Consider the following 21,791-nt stretch of genomic DNA (forward strand, 5'->3'; position numbering starts at 1 on the left):
TTCAAGGATTTGGGCCTGGAACAAGCACCTGCTGGTAGGCCCTCAGCTGAGGAAAGAAGAAATGCCAACTTCTGTCATGGGGAATGTTCTTACATCTTTTCTGGGTTACTTTGGAAGACAGAGCCAGGACCATTTGATAGAAATCTCAGAAGTGTAAATATCAGATTCTTACTAAGAAGAATATTAGAGTTTCTCTCAAATGGAATGGGTTACCTTGAGAGGTGGCGAGTCCCACATCACGGTAAGTATTCGAGTGAACAATGGGTAGTCATGTTACACAGCTCTGATGGAAGGGTTTGAACTAGAGGTCTCTTCCCAGCCTGGAAGTCTATAATTCTGTGGTTCTACAAGGTTAGGGGAGAAAAGAAAGTACTTTCCCAGTTTACCTTTAGATTGTTTTTATATGTCTTCTCTACCTCTGAATTGGTGCACATCACTCCAGAGTGTGGTCCCTGCTCACCCCTCTATCTCTCTTCCATTCTGCTCGCCTCTCGTCCCATTCTCCAGTTCTTTTTCTCCCTGTCCTTTCATTCTTCCCTATTTCTTTTTACCAAGTCCTAAAAGACAGAGACTGGTTCTAGTTGGTGGAGATCCAAGCTTGCCACACCTCTTGGGAAACCCTCCCTGACTACATCTCCTCTGAGCTCCCACTGCTCTGTGGGATCCCAAGCCTCTCCTTTGATACATAGACTGATACTGCCTGGTGTCCTTTCTTCTATTTCGTCTTTTAACGTAGTTTAACTATTCACATGCAGGTTGTTTGTCCTCCAAGAGAGCTTAAACTCAAAACTTTGTTTTGTTTTGTTAATCTCCCAAAGCACCTACTACGGTGCACTCCATAGTTCTTCTGAGTGAATGCTTTCTACCACTGAAAGTTCTAGAACCACAATGACTATGAAAAGAGAGCAAATGGACTAAAACTGAATAGCAAGAAGTTTGTCGAGTTCTAAATGGTCAGTATCAGAAAGCTGCAAGGGATTAACGATGAGCTCATCATCCTCCTCATTTTGCAACCTGTGGGACTGAAGACGAGCACGGAAGCGACTTAGGAGCCGACTGGACGTGTCCGGGATAGTGTCCTCCCTTTGACCCCTCATTGCAAAATTTTGTGGGGTTACTGAAGCAAGCTGGCTAATAGTTGTGAGTCTTTGCAAGTGAATAAACCCCCCATTTTCCTGAAGGCATAGTGATGGACTGAGTGACTTCTTAGGGTTCCTTCCAGCCCAGCCTGAGAATTCCTCTTCCTCCGCTTCTCGGGTCCAGCTGTGCGATCACACCTGGGCGCCCAGCGGAAACATGCCGCTGCAATTCTGCCATCTAGCGGTGTGAGGCGGGTATTGCACCACTGGCAGTCTCCACCAACACACCTTCCACCTGAATGAAAGCCCTGGTAACCAAGGACGTTTTACAGACCGCCACCCAGGCACGTGATGTCACTACGCGAAATGCTGCTCTCGGGTGATTACACTCCACTGGAAGTCTCCAGGGTCTCCTCTAGCTCTGATATCTTGGGTTCCAACTTGACAGCTGTGTTAAGGAGACTAAATTGTGGCCATCGATAATTAGCACAGACCTCTGGCAGCGGGGAAAGCTGGGGGTGCGGGGCGGGGGGGCAGCCTGACTTGGGTCTTGAAGGGTGGGAATCATTTGCGCAGAAAGAAGAGCACGCATCAGGAGGGAGGAATGAGATGGATCAAGAGGACGTGGAGGCGAGGAGGGAGACGAGGAGGAGGAGGAGGAGGAGGGAGACGGGGAGGAGGAGGGAGACGAGGAGGAGGAGGGAGAGGAGGAGGAGGAGGAGGAGGAGGGAGACGAGGAGGAGGAGAAGGAGGGAGACAGGGAGGAGGAGGAGGAGGGAGACGAGGAGGAGGAGGAGGAGGAGGGAGACGAGGAGGAGGAGGAGGAGGGAGACGAGGAGGAGGAGGAGGAGGAGGAAGACGGAGAAGAGGAGGAGGGAGACGGGGAGGAAGAGGAGGGAGACGGGGAGGAGGAGGAGGAGGGAGACGAGGAGGAGGAGGGAGACGAGGAGGAGGAGGGAGACAAGGAGGAGGAGGAGGGAGATGAGGAGGAGGAGGGAGACTAGGAGGAGGAGGAGGAGGGAGACAAGGAGGAGGAGGAGGAGGGAGACGAGGAGGAGGAGGAGGAGGAAGGGGGGAGGAGGAGGAAGCAGAATGGGGGAGCTAACTGAGGGGAAAGAGGTCAGCTGGCCACAGCAAGTGGTGTCCCTAGGAGCATAGGGCCAAATAAAGGAAGAAACTGACAGAAAAGTTTGGGAGTGACCAGTAGCTTTTAGGGAGGTTTTGGAAGTCCTAATTGAGGAAGCAACTTGATGAAAATGGCGTTCTGGGAATATTAATATTATACCATGCTACAGCCTTCGACTGCAGCAGGGAAATTAAGAGACTAAAGAATAGAGCTTGTCATTCTCTGTCATGTCTTAAAAATCTTAACAGGGATAAGGACTCTTATCTCGCAGGCTGCTATGAGAAAAAGTGAAGTGCTTAGCACAGCGCCCAGCACATAGTAGGTGTTCGCTAAGTTGATAATGCTCTTTATCGTCATCTCTCTGAAATTTGCCTGTGGCCTCAGCAGACCCCATTCCGTAATCACCTTGGCCCTAGTGACTGCCTTCCCCATTTTGTCTCCAGGGGGCAGGACAGGCTCTGGGCTTAGGAGCCAGGACGCACACAATGACCTTTGGACGGGCAGTGGGGAAGGGGCAGAGCAGGGGAGAGTGTAAGCGGGAACCTTCCCTAAATCTCCTCCCTGTGTCCTGCTTTGGTTCATCCCCTCTGATGGTGGGAACTTTCAGTGAAGCTGCCCATCCTCTCTGAGCTGGAGCAGGAAGCTTCCTCTGCAGCATCTGTCCACAGGGCTCGGGTGGTGAGGAAGCTACACCAGGGTCTGTGTTTACTGTCCCAGGCGCTGGGAGATGGGAAGTCTGGCCTGTGGGCACATCCAGTCGCCTTCATCCTTCCACAAAAGCAGCTGTTCCGTGTGCCATCACTGGCCGTCACCCCACGGGGACGATGGCATTGCTAGCCCCAGGCCGGAGCCCTCCTCCCATCTGCACAGGATCTGGGATGGCCCTTCCCCCAACCTTCATTCGACCTCCTTGAAGGGCCACCCTCTTAGGTCAACAGTCGGCCCCCCCTCAGGGTGGTGGAAGGGACCACAGTGGGCTCAGTCCTATTCCTATAGAGTATATGGTCTGCTACGGAACTGAAATATGTTCCCAAATTCGGTTCCCAAATTGAATTCCCCAAATTCATATGTTGAAGCCCCAGCTTGCTACTCCCAGTGTGAAGGTATTTGGAGGTGGGGCCTTTGATAACCATGTTTGGGCAAAGTCACGATTGTAGAGCCCTCATATGGGGTTAGCCTCTGCCTCTCTTCTTCTCTCCCTCTCCTGCTCTCCCCACTTTTTCTCCTCTCTAGGGATACGACAGGAAGACAGGAAGAGAGTCCTCACCAACCCAAGCAGACTGGCATCCTGATCTCGGACTTCCAGCCCCCAGAACTGTGAAACATAAATGCCTGTTGTTTAAGCCCCCCTGGTCTGTGGCAATTTGTCACAGCAGCCCGAGCAGACGAAGACATGGCCGGGGTCATGGTTTGAAATCCTGGAAGTCAGTCCAAAGAAAAACTTGGAAATAGGTCGCCTTTCACCCACACCTCTTCCCTGGTGGGGCAAGTGCTGACTGGCGCGTCAGGCCGGAGGGAGGCTGGGGAGGGAAGGGGTGACTAAGAAGACAGGGGTTTCTTCTGTCTTCGCGTGAACAAGCCCACCACCACAGAGGTCGTGCTGGTGCCCGAGGAGGCTCACCAAGTAGGAAATGCTTCCGGAGCTCTTCCCCCGGTAGAAGCGGTAGCTGAGCCAGAACAGCCATGTTAGACCATGAAGAGAGGTCACACACGGCGGGGCCATAAGGTACAAGGAGCCTGGGTCCGGAGGGCTTTGTGCAGAATGGCTGCCATCCCAGCCGTGGACGGCCAGCCTCTGGACTTCGACGGGAGGGAAAGATGCACTTTTGTTTCTTTTAAGCCACTTTTGGTCTTCGTGACTCACAGCCAAACACAAGCATAACTGCTACTGTGTTCCAAAAATGTTGGCTGTTCTCTGTCACGTGATTACAACCATTTAATGTCTGTCTTCCTGTTAGACTGTAGGCTCCATGAGGGCAGGGACCATGGCTGGGCAGTGAATCCCCAAGGCCCAAGCCAGTGCCATCCACACAGCAGGCACCCAGTGTCTATTGAAGGAGTTGGTAAAATCCCTGCTCGAGACCTTCTTTCTCCCTGGGGCTGAGCACCAGCCTTGGGGCATCTTTAAGGTCTCACTTCAAGCCCATCTCCCAAGGAAAATCTTCCCTGTCACACCTCACTTCCTTCTGGTTCCTCTTCTTACAGGCCTCTTGGAACTTACACCATAAGTTACAAGGATGAAGCCATCCTGCTGCTGTTACGCCACTGGGCAGTCATTTCCTGGTTAGTCCCTGGATGCTTCTGTCATTGCTGAACTGGACCATACGCTACTCTTTGGCAGGGAAAACACTTTCAGTTTTGTAATCATTGGGAGCCTTAGCCCCAGTTCCTTAGAAATGCATATAGTGAACAATAAACACTTCATGAAGAAAAGAAGGGAGGAAATCTGATGAGGCCCCAACGTGGAGGAAGAATGTCAGATTTCAAGTTGGGGAGGGTGATTTTCAAAAAGGAGAAATAAATAAGGTCAAAAAAGAGCAGTCAGAATGGGAGGGAGTAAACAAGAGTGAAAGACTCCCGAGAGCCTAACTTGAAAAAAAATTTCAAAGGCAGGTTGGTGTTGAAAATGGGGAAAAGATAGGATTCTGGGAAGGTGGGCTCGACTACTATTAGCTGTGACCTTGGATAAGTCACTTCACTTCAATTGATCCATTTCTTTTATTTTTACAGTTAGGTCTGGCTCAAGCACTGGTCTTCTGGTTGTGCTCCAAGGAGCCCAATTAGAGACTCCAAGAAGCTGGAATCCAGCCCGCCGTCTCAGCCAGAGAGCTCGGTTCCCATCAGCTTCATGATTGGCTTCCCCATAGAATAGAAGTTAGTTCGAGCAAAAGGCTTTGGAGCTAAAACAGTTTAAAAACCAGTGGAGTCAACGACCCCTCTCACAACTACATAAAGATCTCTGGTTTTATGATTCAACCAGTTTACTCCCAAAGCAGGAGCCCTCTTCAAAGAAGAAGGCCTATACGTGGGCCTTGGTCTCCTCTTCCTGGCCAGACTATAAATTCTGAGAAGGGCAAATTTGGGCTTGCGGTTCTCTGCTTCCCACAACAATCTTCCCATTTGGGCTCATGGAATCTCAACAATGGCTGGATTTACGGATGTTCCACAAAGTTCTGTGGCTGGATGCCCCAGCAGGGCAGCAGAAAGGCTGTGAGAGGAGAATCTGATCCACCCTAGAGAGTTCTCAGGGATATAGGGACACCCATACAGGGGTAAGGGGGTCCCTGAGCTCCCATATCAGTGTTTCTGCTCTTGGGTGTGTGTCTTTAACTTCATCGCATCCTCCATCTCTTTCCCTAGCCTGGTTTTCTCATCTCCTCTTGCCACTTGCCCTCCACTGCTCCCCTGCCCTCCCAGGCTGAAGTCTGTGCTCCCTTTGACCCTGACACTTTCCAGGGCCCTGAGCTGGAGTCCTGGGTATGGAGCCCAAGGTTTGAGCAGCGAAGTCAGGGAGATGTCCAGGACACGCAGGGCTGGATCAGGTACCAAGGGCTTTGTACTCAGCGGAAGAGGCACCTACAGGGGCCCACGTCAAGAAACAAGAACCATACACAAAATGTGGTACATACCTGCAAGGGAATACCATTCATCATTAAAAAACAGGGGAATTCTGACATAGGCAACATCGCGGATGAACCTTGAGGCCACTATGCTAAGTGAAACAAGCCAGATGCAAAAAGACAAATACTGGATGACTCCACTTACGCGAGATATCTAACGCGGTCAAATTCATGGAGACAGAAAGTAGGATGGTGATCACCAGGGGCTCAGGGGAGGGGGAAACGGGGAGCTAGTGTTTCATGAACATAGAATTTTCAGCTTTGTAAGATGAAAAGGTTCTGGAGATTGGTTACACCACAGTGTGAATATACTTAACACCATAGACCTATACACTAAAAATGGTTAAGATGGAAATTCTATATTGTATGTATATTGTCTCCCAGCTCCCAGATACTACTCATTTCTCTGAGGAATATGCATGAAACCTCATATCTCATACGCACGCGCACACGTACACACACACACACACACACACAGCTCAATTAGTTACTTAAAAAAAAAAAATTCAGAGACTGGTTGGAATCAGAGAATTTGGCCCAGGCTTGCTCAAATTGTTTATTTACAGGGAGTCCTTGGGGCTGCGGCACAGCGGTTAAGTCCAGGACCCCAGTTCCAGCTCAGTCACTCTGGGCCTCTTGCTTAACTCACCCCAGAAAGGCTAAGGCCAAGGGTCAGGCACCTGAAAGAAAGTGCTAGATGAACCCCAGCCCCATATCACAAACCCCACACCCCAATCAGGATGGCCCTAAGCCCAGGGGAGCTCAGGGGATGGGGAGTGAATAGGAACAGAGTCCAGAGCACTGGCCAGAGGCACTCTCTCTTCTACCCAGGACCTGGATTTCACTGCAGGAGCCTGCACAGGAGACCCCAGGCCTAAGGAAATGGTCTTGCCTTGAGAGCCTCTAAGAGAGGCCATAAGGTATGACTGATGGGGGTGGAGATAGGGTGCAAAGACCAGGGAGAGCGCATGGCCAGGCTGGAAGGGAGCAAGGGCAGGAGGCAGGAGCACAGAGAGCATAGGTAGACAGACAAAGCTGCTCTCCCATCATGACCCCCTCCGGTGACCCCCTCCGGTTACCCCCTCCAGTTTCCCGCTACCCCTAATTTGGGGTAGGATTAGGACAGAAAAGCTCTAGGGCATGTGGTGGTGTTTGGGAGGCCCCGGAACACCCCAGAAGGGACCAGGAGGGAGAGGCCGCACTCACCCTAGACGGGTCTGCTTCACCCAGACATTATGTGTTTGACAAAGGCTGGGAAAGAAAACAGAAATCAGTCACACACTTGGCACCTCCCAGCCCCTAGGACCTCTTCCCCTCCCATATACCGCCAGACTTCCAACCTCCCCACCACCCTTTCTCCAGACTGTGACTCTTTCTCTTATTTGGGGTTGAAGGGGAGCAGCTGGAAGAAGAGACGGAACCTCTGCCTTGTGTCTTCACCGCTGACACTCAGACATGGACAAAATGAGCTACGTTTTCTCTGCTAATCCCTGCAACCTTGAGAAAGGTACCAGCACCACCCCATTGTTCAGATGAGAAAACTGAGGCTCAGGGAAGGTAAGTGACTTGATCCAAGTCACGGCCAGTCTATCACAGATCTATCTCCAAACGCTGTGCCCTTTCCATTATACTATGCTGTTCACTGCAAGGAGGGAAAAGAACATCCACCGAGAGCTGACCATTGCCCATCTGGTACACACAGCCTCCAGGCCCTGGGTCTGTTCCGTCCTATTCTGCAGATCCGCCCAGCCCAAACTGTGCCCACCATGCCTGGGTGTCCGAGGGAGTGAGGCATGACCCGATACCTTCGTAATTGATGCAGCCATTGGCATCCTCTTGCCCAGCCAACAGCTGTTCCACTTCAGCCTCGGTCATCTTCTCTCCTGGGGTCGGAGAAGTAGACTCTGAGTTACAGATGGCCAAGGAGGGACAGGCAAAACCCTAGCACTCCCTTGAGTCTCAAGGCCCAAGGCTCCCCAGGTCTGGGAGGTGGACATCCAAGCTTTGGAAGGGGAGCCAAGGGTCTTAGGTCCCTCCTACTCCCCGAGGCCTCTCCCTTTGCCCTACAGCCAGCACTGGGCAAGCAGACCAGGGCCTCGGTGACTGAAGCAAAGACAAGGACAGGGGCCCTGGGTCCCACGTCTCAGGCCTCATCCCTGTCTGCTCTCCCAACCTGCTCTCCTCTCCTCCCAAGCCAGCTGAGCAAACCCAGTTGGGGAAGGTTGGAACAACCTTGGGCCTGGGGAGACAGGGTCTGAATCAGGATGTGATCCTAAGGACGCAAGGGCCCTTGGACGCCCCCAACATATGCCACCCAGGCACTTCCCACCCTCCATTCCTCCCACTCGGGCACCACCGGCCTGCATACCCAGGGTGGCAAGGACATGGCGAAGCTCAGCACCCATGACGGTGCCATTGCTCTCCTTGTCGAAAACGCGCAGTCCCTCCACAAAATCCTCGTAGGTGCCCTGCTCCTTGTTGCGGGAGATGTGCTGCAGGATGGGCAGGAACGTCTCAAAGTCCAGCATCTTGGCATTCATCTCTGTAGGCAGGAAGGAAACAATGTGATGGGAGCAGAGGGTCAGCAGGGGGCCTGGTCCCAGCTCTGCCAGGTCAGGACCGGGGTAGAAGGGGAAAGCCGCCACGACTCCCAGCCAGACCTCTCAGTTCCGGGTGGCCAGCTAGGCAGGGGAGCTGAGGGTGGCCGCAGCAGGATCTGAGGGGGCCCAACAGGTCACAGAACCAGGCCTCACATTCACAAGGTAGACTTGTGACATGTGACAGGCATGTCACAGAGGTAAACCAATAGGATTGCAAAAAAAGAGAATTTTGCAAAATTCTCCCTTTGGGTCTCATTACTAGACCGCATTGCCTGGGACAACTCTGAATCAATAATTTTTATAAATTTGCAATCCTTTTGTAACTAACCCACTTTTCCCATGTTGACATGTGTTAAAAGCTTTAATTTTTAAATACCGCAAATGTTGGCAATTCTTTCTTTTATAACAACACAGGAACCTCCAAAAATGGAAATTCCAAGCATCTTTTAACCCCTAAGCAGGCCTGCTGGTCCTCTGACCCTTTCCTGCCCACATCCTTCACCCCACACTGTTGTCTTCACCAGCAAGAGGAGGAGGGGAAGGATCCAGATGGAGCCCAGGAAGCCTCTAGAGATGCATCCCAGCCCCCCGCCCGGCTGGGGGCTCTGCCCAGGTCTGCCTGCCCTGCTTAGTACCTACACCTCTCAGAAGGACGTGTGTGTTGGAGCAGCTGTTAACCTTACTACCCATACATGACAAGTGATATTCACAAATGGGACACATTCCCTTATATCACTTTTGAAACTCATCCCCCAAAACCTACTGAATGCAAATGAGCGAAAGAGGCATCATTACAGAGCTCATCTCAAGTCTGCTCCAACTTCTATCAAACAAGTAATTTGCAATCTTTAGTTCTCTGACCCTCATTGGAAACAAGTGGTCACAGGACATTTCAGGGTGGTGACACCTCAACTAAGAGCAACTGGGTGCAGGGTACGGGCAAGTGGTTCGTGGTCAGATCCCCACCTCACCTCCCTGCACCCTGGGGCATCAGAGGAAGACACTGAAGCAACAGAATGTCACTCCTGCTCTCCAGGAGCTCCGACCTCACAGGGAAAACAAGAACAGCTCCTAACCTGGGGAGGGGGGCTGGTCTTGAAGGGTTAAAGTGGGAGAGGAGAAAGAGCCCCAGGGGCCAGCGGGACAGACACCAGGATGTGAGCTACAAGGCCCACACTGACCTTCAGGCTTAGGCTTGCCCAGGACACGCAGCACCTCGGCGTTGGTGGGGTTCTGGCCCAGGGCCCGCAGCACGTCCCCACACTGCCCGTAGGTAATCTTCATCTCCCCAGTTGGCGTCCGGTCAAACAACGAGAAAGCCTCTTTGAACTCTGCAGAGAGAAGAGCCGACTGCAGGCCCCTGGGCCAAGGCTGATCAGCCTCCACCCACCCAGGCTGAAGAGCAGGTCAATGTGGTTGATAAAACATTTCAGTATTTCCCTTCGGCCATCGTTCCAACCCCTCCTTGGAAGCCACCCCACACCATCTTCTGACAATCAAAGGGGCATCCTGGAGACTACATGACCTGCTCCAGCACTGGGCCTGGGATCTATCAGTCATGGTCATATAACCTCAATGTCTCCCCTGCTCCATGGCTCCCATCCATCCACCCTTCCCTGCTGTAGGGGAGGTGCCTGCCTGTGGAAAATGTCAGGGAAATGAAAACAGCACTAGCTCAGAAGTCAGGATTCCTGGGTTCTCATCTTGGCTCTGCTGAGTAGCTTAGAATAAGCCCAGCTAAGACTGTTTCCTTGTGCAAACACAGGGAGTAAGGCTCCACTGTGAGTGTCAAAGGAGGTGGCAGCGTGTGGAGGCACTTTGCAAAGTGATAAGACCTGTTCAAAAGCTGGCTACTATCAGTACTGCCTTTTCCAGGCCAGACAAGCTGACCTGGTAGAGACCATCAGACCACCCCAGCTCTACCACTGACCTGCATGTGGCCTTGAGCAAACTACTAGCCTTAATCGGCCCTCTTTTTTTTTTTTTTTTTTTTTAGCTCTAAGCAGGGATACAATGTCCACCTGAGTGGGTTGCTGTGTGGGTTACCAAGTGCACCAAGCATGCTGTCTAGTGCATTTTAAAGGAATTAACAAATGGTGGCTATTATTGTATTCCCTAGTTCTGGAGCCAGCTCAGAGCTAGGACTCGATTCCTGAAGGTACCAGGTTAGGTATCAAAGAGGCAGGGCCGAATTAAGGCACTCCTGGGCCTTTTGCAAAGAACCTTAATTCCTCATTAATTTGGATTCAACCAGTTCATTACTGGGGATAATCTGGACTGGGAATGGCAAAGAAATGATTTACTAAGCAGATAGATTAACAACGTAAACCAAAGAATGAACCACTTAGGTTCATTCAAACCTAAGCGTGAACCACTTAGGAAGAAAGCTGCTTTAAACCCTCACCATATACGTTAGAAACACTTATTCCTTAGAGGCTGCTTATGGATTATTTACAAATCATTCTGCACATCAAAGCAAGTTCCCCAAGATGTTTACTTGCAAGTCTTTATTGGGCTTTGTAAGAATTTAAAAAGATAGAAAACCATATGTCTTGCAATTACTGAAAAATTGAGTTCAAATTCCATTTCCATTGCTTACTAGCTGTGTGACCTTGGGCAAGTAAATATTTAATCTCCATAAACCTCTCCTCTTCCATAAATGGCACCTACCTCATAGGGTTCTTAAATTACATTCAAATTAAATACAATAACGTATGTTAAAAATCTTAACAAAATGGCCAGCGTATAGTAAATGCTCAAACAATGGAGGTAGTATTATCTCACTACCACTCAACTATGCAATCCTGGCCAGGTCACTTAACCTCACTGAACCTTGGTTTCCTCCTTTGCCAAAAGGAAATAACACCCACCTCACAGTTTTGTTAGAAGGATTAAAACAAATTTTTTTTTTAACATTTAAGGCAATGAGCATGGCTTCTGGCACAAATTCAGTGCTCGATGAATGTATGTTAGCCGAATCTGAACTCAGACTTTTTGATCTTCTAGTTCATTCAGAAGAGTGAGGTCAGGTTTAATAAAAGGAGTCTCCTCATCAAAGAAGACCATAATGATACTTATTAGGAGGGTGGGACCTGACAGGGGTAGTAATAAGAACGATGACCTGCGATTTGATCACTTACAACGGACCAAGATCTGCACTAATAATGTTGTATGGATTACCTCATTAATCTTTCAAAAACCTTAGGCTACAAGTATTGTTACCCTCATTTATAGGCCAGTGTGCCCATGACTTCTGACCAAGGATTCATGGCACCAAGAAAATAGTGAGGAGGGAGGAGGAGGAGGGAAGGACCTGCTTTACCTGCTAAACTCCAGCCTGCTGCAGAGTCCTGGTATGCACAGAAACCCCAAACACTGGAGTTTAGGGCTGCTACTAGGTAGAAGACAAAGCCAGCGTGATCACGGGGTGCATGAGAGGTGATGTTCATGGGCCCAGAAGAAACCTTTTCTCAATAGTCTGTAGTAGTCAGGTGCTTACTAGTGCAAAGAGCAAAGGTGGTAATTCCTTCCTACAAGAATATGGAAATCTGGAGAGGGACTGGTAAATCAAGAGTTAGAAGCTAACTCCTATGGTAAAAAACAACAACAACAACAACAACAACAACAACAAAACAGCATAAAAAAATGGGGCCAGGGCACCTCATTGGCTCAGTCGGTTGAGCATCGGATTTTGGCTCATGTCATGATCTCTAGGTTTGTGAGTTCTAGCCCCGCATCAGGCTCTCTGCTGTCAGTGTGGAGCTGGCTTCAGATCCTCTGTCTCCCTCTCTCTGTGCCCTTCCCTGCTCATGCACCTCCCTCTCTCAAAAATGAATAAACATTTTTTTTAATGGGGCCATATCACCTGGAGAATATAAAGCTAAGACATGCTGAAAAGAGTCACAGAATTTCTGAATTGAAAAGAACCAAATATTACTTTGCCAATAAGAAAATTAAGGTTCAAAAAAGTGACTTGCCGAAAGTCTCATGGCCAACAGTGGCAGAATTAGGGCTAATACCAAAGTTTCATTCCAAATAACATTATTTCCAGCATAACACAACCATCTTCAGCTTCATCAAAGATCAAATGAAGAGCTAGCAGGAGTAAAATTAAAACAGAAACAATTCCGATCCAAAATAAGAAACATCTTCAAGGCCAGAGGGATGACAGACTGAAAGGAATTAGGCCACAGCCCTAAAAATCTTCACAGAGGAAAGAGGCAACCAGCCGTCCCCCTTGGCTTTGACCATGATTCCCACTTGGAAAATGAAAAGTTGTGGTCATTAGTTGACTTTCTAGTCCTCGTGAGTACCACTATGCTTGTGTCTACACAAAAGTATATACTTAATTAAAATCCACTAAAGCTCAACATAGTATTGCAAGTCTTAGCCTCAGCAATCAGACAACACAAAGAAATAAAAGGCATTCAAATTGGCCAGGAGGAGGTCAAACTTTCACTCTTCGTAGATGACATGATACTCTACATGGAAAACCCAAAAGATTCCCCCAAAAAACTGCTAGAACTGATCCATAAGTTCAACAAAGTCACAGGATATAAAATCAATGCACAGAAATTGGTTGCATTCCTATACACCAATATTGAAGCAACAGAAAGAGAAATAGAGGAGTCGATCCCATTTAAAATTGCACCAAAACCCATAAAATACCTAGGAATAAATCTAACCAAAGAGGTGAAAAATCTATACACTGAAAACTATAGAAAGCTTATGAAAGAAATTGAAGAAGACACCAAAAAATGGAAAAATATTCTATGCTCCTGGATACGAAGAACAAATATTGTTAAAATGTCGATACTACCCAAAGCAATCTACATATTCAATGCAATACCTATCCAAATAACACCAGCATTCTTCACAGAATTAGAACAAATAACCCTAAAATTTGTATGGAACCACAAAAGACCCCGAATAACCAAAGCAATCTTGAAAAAGAAAACCAAAGCAGGAGGCATCATAATTCTGGACTTCAAGTTGTAATACAAAGCTGTAATCATCAAGACAGTATGGTATTGGCACAAGAACAGACACTCAGATCAATGGAACAGAATAGAGAACCCCGAAATGGACCCACAAACGTATGGCCAACTAATCTTTGACAAAGCAGGAAAGAACATCCGATGGAATAAGGACAGTCTCTTCAACAAATAGTGCTGGGAAAACTGGCCAGTGACATGCAGAAGAATGAACCTGGACCACTTTCTTACACCAGACACAAAAATAAACTCAAAATGGATGAAAGACCTAAGTGTAAGACAGGAAACCAACAAAATCCTCAAGGAGAAAGCAGGCAAAAACCTCTTTGATCTTGGCTGCAGCAACTTCTTACTCAACACGTCTCTGGAGGCAAGGGAAACAAAAGCAAAAATGAACTACTGGGACCTCATCAAGATAAAAAGCTTCTGCACAGTGAAGGAAACAATCAGCAAAGCTAAAAGGCAACTGATGAAATAGGAGAAGATATTTGCAAACAACAGATCAGATAGAGGGTTAGTATCCAAAATCTATAAAGAACTTATCAAACTCAACACCCAAAAAACAAATAATTCAGTGAAGAAATGGACAAAAGACATGAATAGACACTTCTCCAAAGAAGACACCCAGACGGCCAACTGACACATGAAAAAATGCTCAACATCACTCACCATCAGGGACATACAAATCAAAACCACAATGAGATACTCCCTCACACCTGTCAGAACGGCTAACATTAACGACTCAGGCAACAACAGATGTTGGCAAGGATGCGGAGAGAAAGGATCTCTTTTGCACTGCTGGTGGGAATGCAAACTGGTGCAGCCACTCTGGAAAACAGTATGGAGGTTCCTCAAAAAATTAAAAATAGAACTACCCTACAACCCAGCAATTTGCACTACTAGGTATTTATCCCAGGGATACAGGTATGCTATTTTGAAGGGACACATGCACCCCCATGTTTATAGCAGCACTATCAACAACAGCCAAAGTATGGAAAGAGCCCAACTGTCCACCGATGGATGAATGGATGAAGAAGACGTGGTGTATATATACAATGGAGTATTACTCGGCAATCAAAAAGAATGAAATCTTGCCATTTGCCACTACGTGGATGGAACTAGAGGGTATTATGCTAAGCAAAATTAGTCAGAGAAAGACACATATCATATGACTTCACTCTTATAAGGACTTTAAGATACAAAACAGATGAACATAAGGAAAGGAAAGCAAAAATAATTTTAAAACGGCGGGAGGGAACATAAGAGACTCTTAAATATGGAGCACAAACAGATAGTTACTGGAGGGGTTGTGGGAAGGGGGATGGGCTAAATGGGTAAGGGGCATTAAGGAATCTACTCCTGAAATCATCATTGCACTATATGCTAACTAACTTGGATGTAAATTTAAAAAATAAATAAAAAGTAAAAAGTAAATAAAATAAAATACACTGAAGTCAATTTTAAGTATTTCACTGCACCCCAGACTATTGACTGAAAAGTGAGCATCCACAGGGTGTTGCAAAAGCAGAGTCAGATTCAATCCACTAGTTTCAAAATGCATCCACTAGTTCTCATGCCCTGTGTTTGGGTAAACTGGCATCACTTTTTGGAAAGGCAATTTGGCAATAACTATTACAGTTTAAAATGCATGTATCCTTTGACCCCCTGCTAGGAAGTTCCCCTGGGGAAACCATGCCGATACCCCCCAGCTGGAAACAGCCTAAAGGTCTAGCAATGCTAGCCTCATTAAATTAAAAGGTGCATCCATTCTTTTTTAGAGAATGTAATTCTTAGGGCGCCTGGGTGGCTCAGTCAGGTAAGCATCCAACTCTTGATTTCGACTCAGGTCATGAGCTCATGCTTTGTGAGATCGAGCCCTGAGTAGGACTTTGCACTGACAATGCAGAGGCTGCTTGGGATTCTTTCTCTCCCTCTCTCTCTGCCCCTACCCACCCAAAATAAATAAATAAACTTAAAAAGAAAAGAATGTAATTCTTTTTAAAAATGAAAAATTGTATAAACTATAAAAAGACACCAAAATACAGTATCAAGTAATATATATTATATATTAGTAAATCCAAATATGCGTTAAGTAAAGGGTATAGGACAGTATGTATCACATGACTCAATATGTATACATTTTATACATACTGGTATATCACTATATTTTTCTCAAAGGACACGTAGTCTTATCAACAGTGGATTTGGGAGAGGGATCAGCATCAGAGGAAAGCAAAGGGAAAATATTTTTATTTTTCATTATTTATTTTTAAGTAGTATATGTTTTTTTTTAACCATTTGCAGGTATTAGTCTACTTTTTAAAAATATAGTTATGTGCTTAAAATCAAGGGGTTGGATCAGAGGACCTTTCAAGGTCCCTTCCAGCTCCCATGATTTTATGTCCTGGAGGCATCTGGTGGGGAAAACAGAGGGATAAGTTGCAATGGCAGTGAGCCCCAGCTATAAAGCAGGTATCACATGATGAAACATTCCATTCTCAAAACACCAGACTCCTACAGGAGATGGGCAATAATCAGGTCGGAGGGTAGGAGATCTTGACGCTTCTCTTGAAGCTGTACTTAATAAAACTTTATGTCTTCATCAAAGATGGAGAAGGATTGGTGGTGGGGATCACAGGTGGACTAAGCACCCCAAAGTCACCCTTGACCCTTCCCCCTTTAGTGAGTGAGCACCTCAGTGGGCTACAGGGTGAGGGGAGAGGATGCCGGTGACCTAAGGAGGGCTTTCTAATACCAGGAACAGAAACGGGAGTTCTAAATATCTTGAATAGTAGGTTTTGGGGGTAGAGGGGAAAAAAAGACATTTGTGCTGTGCATGTAATATGTTCCAGGCAGTCTGGCAGAACAGGTGGGAATTCAGGTCTGGAATCAGATTGCCTGAGTTTGAATCCTGGCTCCACTACCAACTGCCTGTGTGAGACTGGGCAAACTACCAAACCTCTCTGTGCCTCAGTGTTATCACTGTAAAATGGGGGGAGTAACAGTCTCTATCTCATCAGGTTGTTGTAAGAGTTAAGTGAGTTAATCCATGTAAAACACTTAAGAAATAACACATTTAGGGGCATCTGGGTGGGTCAGTCGGTTGAGCATCTGACTCTTGGTTTCCATTCAGGTCATGATCCCGGGGCTCTGTGCTGGGCATGGAGCCTGCTTACATCTCTCCCTCCCTCCCTCTTTCTCTCTCTCTCTCTCTCTCCCCCCCCCCCCACCCCCTCAGACCCTCCCCACCCCCACTCCCTCTCTCTCAAAAAAAAGAAAGAGAGAGAGAGGAAGGAAGGAAGGAAGGAAGGAAGGAAGGAAGGAAGGAAGGAAGGACATATCTGTTGTAGTTGAAAATGGGCACACAGAAAACCTTTGGCAAATACAGGTTATCGATGATGATGACAGTGATTACTATTACCTACAACTACTGCTCTCCTTCCTCCTCCTCCTCCTCCTCCTCCTCCTCCTCCTCCTCCTCCTCCTCTTCCAGGAAAGTGCAACAGAGGGTGTGTGGGTGGAGGTGGGCTTGTCAGTACTCACCTTCAATCTGGTCAGCAGAGAAGTCTATCTGTGGGGAGGGAAACATAGGAATGAAGGCTGAGACTGCCGAAGGCTCCCGAAGCACAAGTGGCCTCCGCCATCGCAGTCGGAGTCACCTCCCGCAGGTCACCAATAAGCAGGGCAGGAGACTGAGCACAGAACCCAGCCTCCTGACTAGGAGCCACGGCTCACAGGCTATCACATAGGGCAGCCACCAGAGCTCCGTCAGGACCATTTGTGAAGCCATGGCTCACAATGAGAGGGAAAGAGAGAAAGAGAAGTATGCTAGATAATGTTAGAACCTATGCTGACTCCCTATTGTAATTTCTTTGGGTCAAATGTAAATAATTCCTCATCCCAGCCGGCAAGAAACCACACTCGCTTTCATCCCTACTCCACAATCCACCAGCAATCCCTCTCCCACCACCCACCGCTCCTCACCCTCGGCCTCCCTTTCCCACTGGCGATCCACCTCCTCCAATCACGCCTTCTCTTTCTGCGCCCCATTCCACCCCCACCTCTCCCTCTTAGGCACTGGGACAGCAAGACTAGTTTGGGTGGACCCTTGATGTTTCATAACCTGCGGTCCTGCCTCTAGGTGTCCCCAGGCGGGGGGCCCCTTGAGGCCAGGGTTCCCGAGGGGCAGGCATTTCTGCTACTGTTCACAGAAATGCCTGGCACAGGGTAGAGGCTCAAAGACTATTTGTTGAGCAAACGAATAAATTTTGGGTTCGCCCCCACAACTCATGATAATCCGATGCTGAGTACAGAAGAGGCAGGTGGGAAGCTCTGAAAATGAATGGCAATGAACAAGCATGAGTCATCATTGTAATTTGGGATTTTGTGTGTCACTTCATCATCCTTATCTACCACCACCCTCCCAGTGGCGGTGGTAACCACTCCTGGTATATCTTTAAGGACAGCCATTTCTAGTCCTAACTCTGCCACTTGTGATGTGTCCCCCCCCCCACTTCTGCCCCCCACAGGCTGACCTCCATTAATGAGGACTTCCGGGGGTGACTGGAAGGAGCTAGGAGAGCGGAGGAGGGGTTACAGTGGGTTGGGAAGGAAACTGGCTGTGACCAGGAACGGGCTTTGGCGAAGGTGGGGTGGTCAGGAAGGTAAAGGAACCCCTAAAATAGGGTAAAGGATGCTTTGCACGAACTTTCTGAGGAAATGGTGTGGTTGCCTCACATCGTAATGCGTTAAGCCCCAGGAGTAAATGTGTAAGAGAAATTAGTATGAAAACATAAAATCAGAATATATAACCACACATTTTGGGCTTAAGTTTACTTTCGTTCTATCTTTGAGCGAAGAGTCTTCTAAGCAAAGGAACCAGAGAAGTACAATAATAGGGGAAACAGTCCTCATGAAGGATACATAAATTCTTTTTTCACTTTAAAGCAATTTCAACAACCCTCAGGATGGGAAGCTCCAGACATGGGAAAGAGGACTTCAACCAGGGGTGAGAAACTGGGGGAGGTGGGTAGATGGAGAGAAGTGACGGGCCAAAGAGACTGGGAGGGTGGCTCTGATCTGAGATCACTAGGCACCTGCCATGCAGATGTCAGGGACCAGGCTGCCCCACAGGAGTAGTGCATTATCAGAACAAATCAGAAATAAAAGCATCCTGGGGGCCTGGGTGGCTCAGTCGGTTGAGCATCCGACTCTTGATTTGGGCTGGGGTCATGATCCCAGGTTCATGGGATGGAGCCCCTGTCACACTCTAAGCTCAGTGTGGTTCTCTCTCTCTCTCTCTCTCTCTCTCTATCCCTATGCTTCTCCCCTGCTCACACTTGTGGGCTCGTGCGCTCTCTCTCTCTCAAAAACTAAAAATAAAGTCATCATCCCTGTTTGTCTCTTTATTTAAAAAAAAATGTTTTGTAAAGAAATAAAAGGATCCTGATGGGGGTGGGAGATAGTCAGCTTTTCTTGCTAGGCTCTGCCCATAGTGGGAGTAATGAATGACCCAGGGACTTTCAAGGTCTTACACTATTGCCTTCACGTGGACCCTAACCAAGCCCAGGGACGTGCAACTGCCTCCATTTCTTGGCCAACCCAGTTCTGCTTGACTCCTGACCCTTGTAATGATTACCATAGATCAACCTCAGGTCCCTGGCACAACTGCAAGGTCTCGGGGGGCTGTGGGTGCTGGGAGGAACACTGAGAGAGCCAGGGAGGGTCATCCAAATTAGAGCCCAGAGTTTCAGTTTCCCTGCCTCCTCGTCACAGAACCCAGTCCTGAGCTCTTATTTTGATCTAATCCCTTGCCACCCCCAGACCTGCCCTAGTGGCTATCCCCAGGGGCCCACCACTCCCAACCTGTTATTAATAGCTCTTCATACCAGTAGCACTTGACCTCTTACATTCTGGTGCCAAGGCTCAGAACTGCTTCACTCTCCAGAGGCCTCTGACTCCTCCCTCTGCCCATCCCCTCCCAGTCCCATTCCTTCAGCAGCTGGGCCAGACAGCTGGGAGGCCTAAAGTGACTGAGTCAGCAGGCGGAGTCTACACCAGCTCCAGGGAGAGGAACCTTCCAGTGCGAGGGGGAGCAGGGAGGGCAGAGAGGGCAGAGGGCCGGGGGAGCAGAGGGAACCAGGCCCCACTCCCTCACCAGGTTAGAGGGAGGCTCTCAGCCTGGGAGGGGCCAGTTCCCTGCACACTCCAGCCAGGAGCCCAGGTTGAGGCCACCGAGGGAGGGAACCACCTGGGGAGGGGAGGGGAAGGGAGAGGGAAGCAGGCCTCCTCTCCCTTATCTGGAGCCTCTCTGCCCCCACCGCCCACCCACTGCAAGGGTCTTACAGACGAAGCCTCTCCCAGACCCCCTGCTTCCTCACTGCTTAAATCACTTACTCCAAGTTGCGCGGGCAGTTATCATTATGTGTCTCTTCTCCAGAAAGATATTGTACTACTACCTCTGAGAAAAGGGCCAGTCTCTTTTTCTTTGCTATGGTGGCTCCCCCAGTGCCTTAAAATTTAAGGCTGAATGGTCGGTTGGCTGTACCTCCCTGCCATTCCCAACTCTGCTGGGTAAATTTGGGGTGACAGAGCAGAAATCCATTGCTGAGGGGAAAGACCTACAACCCCAAATACCCCTCACCAGCTCCAACACCGGCTCCCTTGCCCCACGCACTGTGATGTGGGGCATGGACGCCACAGCCCTCACGCCAGTCCAGTCTCCAGGAAGTAGATCTCTAAGGTCCAGGACAGACAGGATCCTGAATTTCATCCCCACCTCCATCCCAGTGGCGGAGGCTCACTCACCTTTACACTCTTGGGGTCAAAGGCAGGTTCCTTGGGGGGTTCAGGAGCTGGGGCAGGGGCTGGGGCTGGGGCGGCCTTGGCTGCTTCCTTCTTAGGCTCAGGCTTCTTGGGAGGCATGTTGTCTTGCTGGGATCTTCAGTGGAGGTGGGAGCTAGGAAGGAATCAAGAGATGTGGCGCCTGGGAGATGAGACAGGAGGCCGGGCCGCCTCCCTCCCCTTTTATCCTGGGCAGGAGCCCCCACAGAGGGGCTGGGTGAGAGCAAGAGCAAGTGTTCTGACTATAAAAGGAAGAAACACCGGCAGGGTACAGCTGACAACTGTGTATTGTCACCAGGTTTGGGGCGACAAGCCCCCCTCCCCCCACCGCCCCTTCCCTCCACACCTCACACTCCTCCTGGCCTCCACCTCTGGGACAGGCTGATCCCTTCCTGCCAATCAGTGGAAACCCAGAGGGGCCAGGAAAACAGACCCTCTCGAAAATGCCAGAGTCCAGCCAGAGAGATGAGCTGACTTGAGCAGTTGATAACCCTCACACAAAGCCCAGGGGAGGGTAAGGCTTTTTTTAGCCCCTCCTGAGCAGAGGCAGCCCACTGCGCATTCCTTTTAAGCCAGGCTCCTTTAAGCTGAGAGCCACTCTGGGGCCTCGGCTCTGCCTCCGGGCTGGAGCCCTGAAGCAACAGCTGGTCCAGTCAACCCACACTGTCCCCACACCCTCCCTATCCACAGGGTAAAGCCCTCCATCCTCCAGAGCAGGCAACCCAGGAGCTGCACCAATCTCGAGTCCCTGGGTTTATCTGCCCTCACCCCACCAACCTCAGTCATGCCTTCAACAAGTACTGAGCACTGAACTTGTGCTTGGGGGGGGGGGGGGGGGTCTTAGGTGAGAGGCAGGGAGGTGTGGCTGAAAGTCAACGAGACTGGAGGTCAGAAAACTTGGGTCTTGTTGTCACTACACCTCTAACTCGCTCTGTGCCCCTGGACTCTGTGTGTGTGTGCATGTGCAGATGTGTGTGTGGTGCTTACTGTGTACCAGGTACTGTTAAGTGCTGTCATATAAAATCTCATTACATCTTTGCCACAATACTATAAAATAAATATTATTACTCCTCTTTTGCACCTGGGGAGATTGAAACCAAAAGTGGTCGGGTAACAGGGTCACTCAGCTAATTAGCTATGAGCTGGATTACAACCCAAGTGTGTCCGATTCTAAAGTTTATGCTTAAATCATTGATAGCATAATCCCATTTATGGGGACGGGCGTGCGCGCACACAGATATGTTTGTGTTCATCGGAAAGCTCAGGATGGATACACAGTAAACTGGTAGGAAGAAACACCCCTGGGATCCTGGGGCGGGGAGGGGGTTGAGGAAGGGAACAGGACGGCAATTTGTAGCTTTGTACTTTTTTCACTTCCTATATTAATGGAAATTTTTATAACGAGCATGTGCTGTTTTTGTAAAAAACATTGAAAGTCTATAAAGTGTCCAGAAAACTCATCCACCGCACAGAATTGCTTTCAGCTGAACTTTAAGACTCTACAGTTCAGAAGATAAGGAGAGACCAAG

At 48.8% G+C, this 21,791-nt stretch overlaps 1 protein-coding gene across 4 annotated transcripts in view; it reads right to left on the reverse strand.

The window, feature by feature from the left end:
- Nucleotides 1-6,368: 6,368 nt before the first annotated feature.
- MYL4 (myosin light chain 4) overlaps nt 6,369-21,791 on the reverse strand; it is a 29,130-nt gene continuing 13,707 nt past the window's right edge. For 2 of the 4 annotated variants that reach the window (XM_019437476.2, XM_019437473.2), the window contains 7 exons: nt 20,227-20,377; nt 16,963-16,990; nt 9,607-9,756; nt 8,194-8,367; nt 7,631-7,708; nt 7,032-7,076; nt 6,369-6,505 (listed from right to left, as the gene is read on the reverse strand). In XM_019437476.2, the coding sequence (XP_019293021.1) occupies nt 7,048-7,076; nt 7,631-7,708; nt 8,194-8,367; nt 9,607-9,756; nt 16,963-16,990; nt 20,227-20,343 (576 nt within the window). In that variant the 5' untranslated portion in view covers nt 20,344-20,377 and the 3' untranslated portion in view covers nt 6,369-6,505; nt 7,032-7,047. Of the gene's footprint in view, nt 6,506-7,031; nt 7,077-7,630; nt 7,709-8,193; nt 8,368-9,606; nt 9,757-11,747; nt 11,977-16,962; nt 16,991-20,226; nt 20,378-20,608; nt 20,731-21,791 lie in introns of those variants that run through there. The other 2 variants (XM_019437477.2, XM_019437478.2) reach the window with 2 other exon arrangements.

This window comes from Panthera pardus, unplaced genomic scaffold (genome assembly GCF_024362965.1).
Source record: "Panthera pardus isolate Hobbes unplaced genomic scaffold, ASM2436296v1 HiC_scaffold_3, whole genome shotgun sequence".
NCBI classification, from domain to species: Eukaryota; Metazoa; Chordata; class Mammalia; order Carnivora; family Felidae; genus Panthera; species Panthera pardus.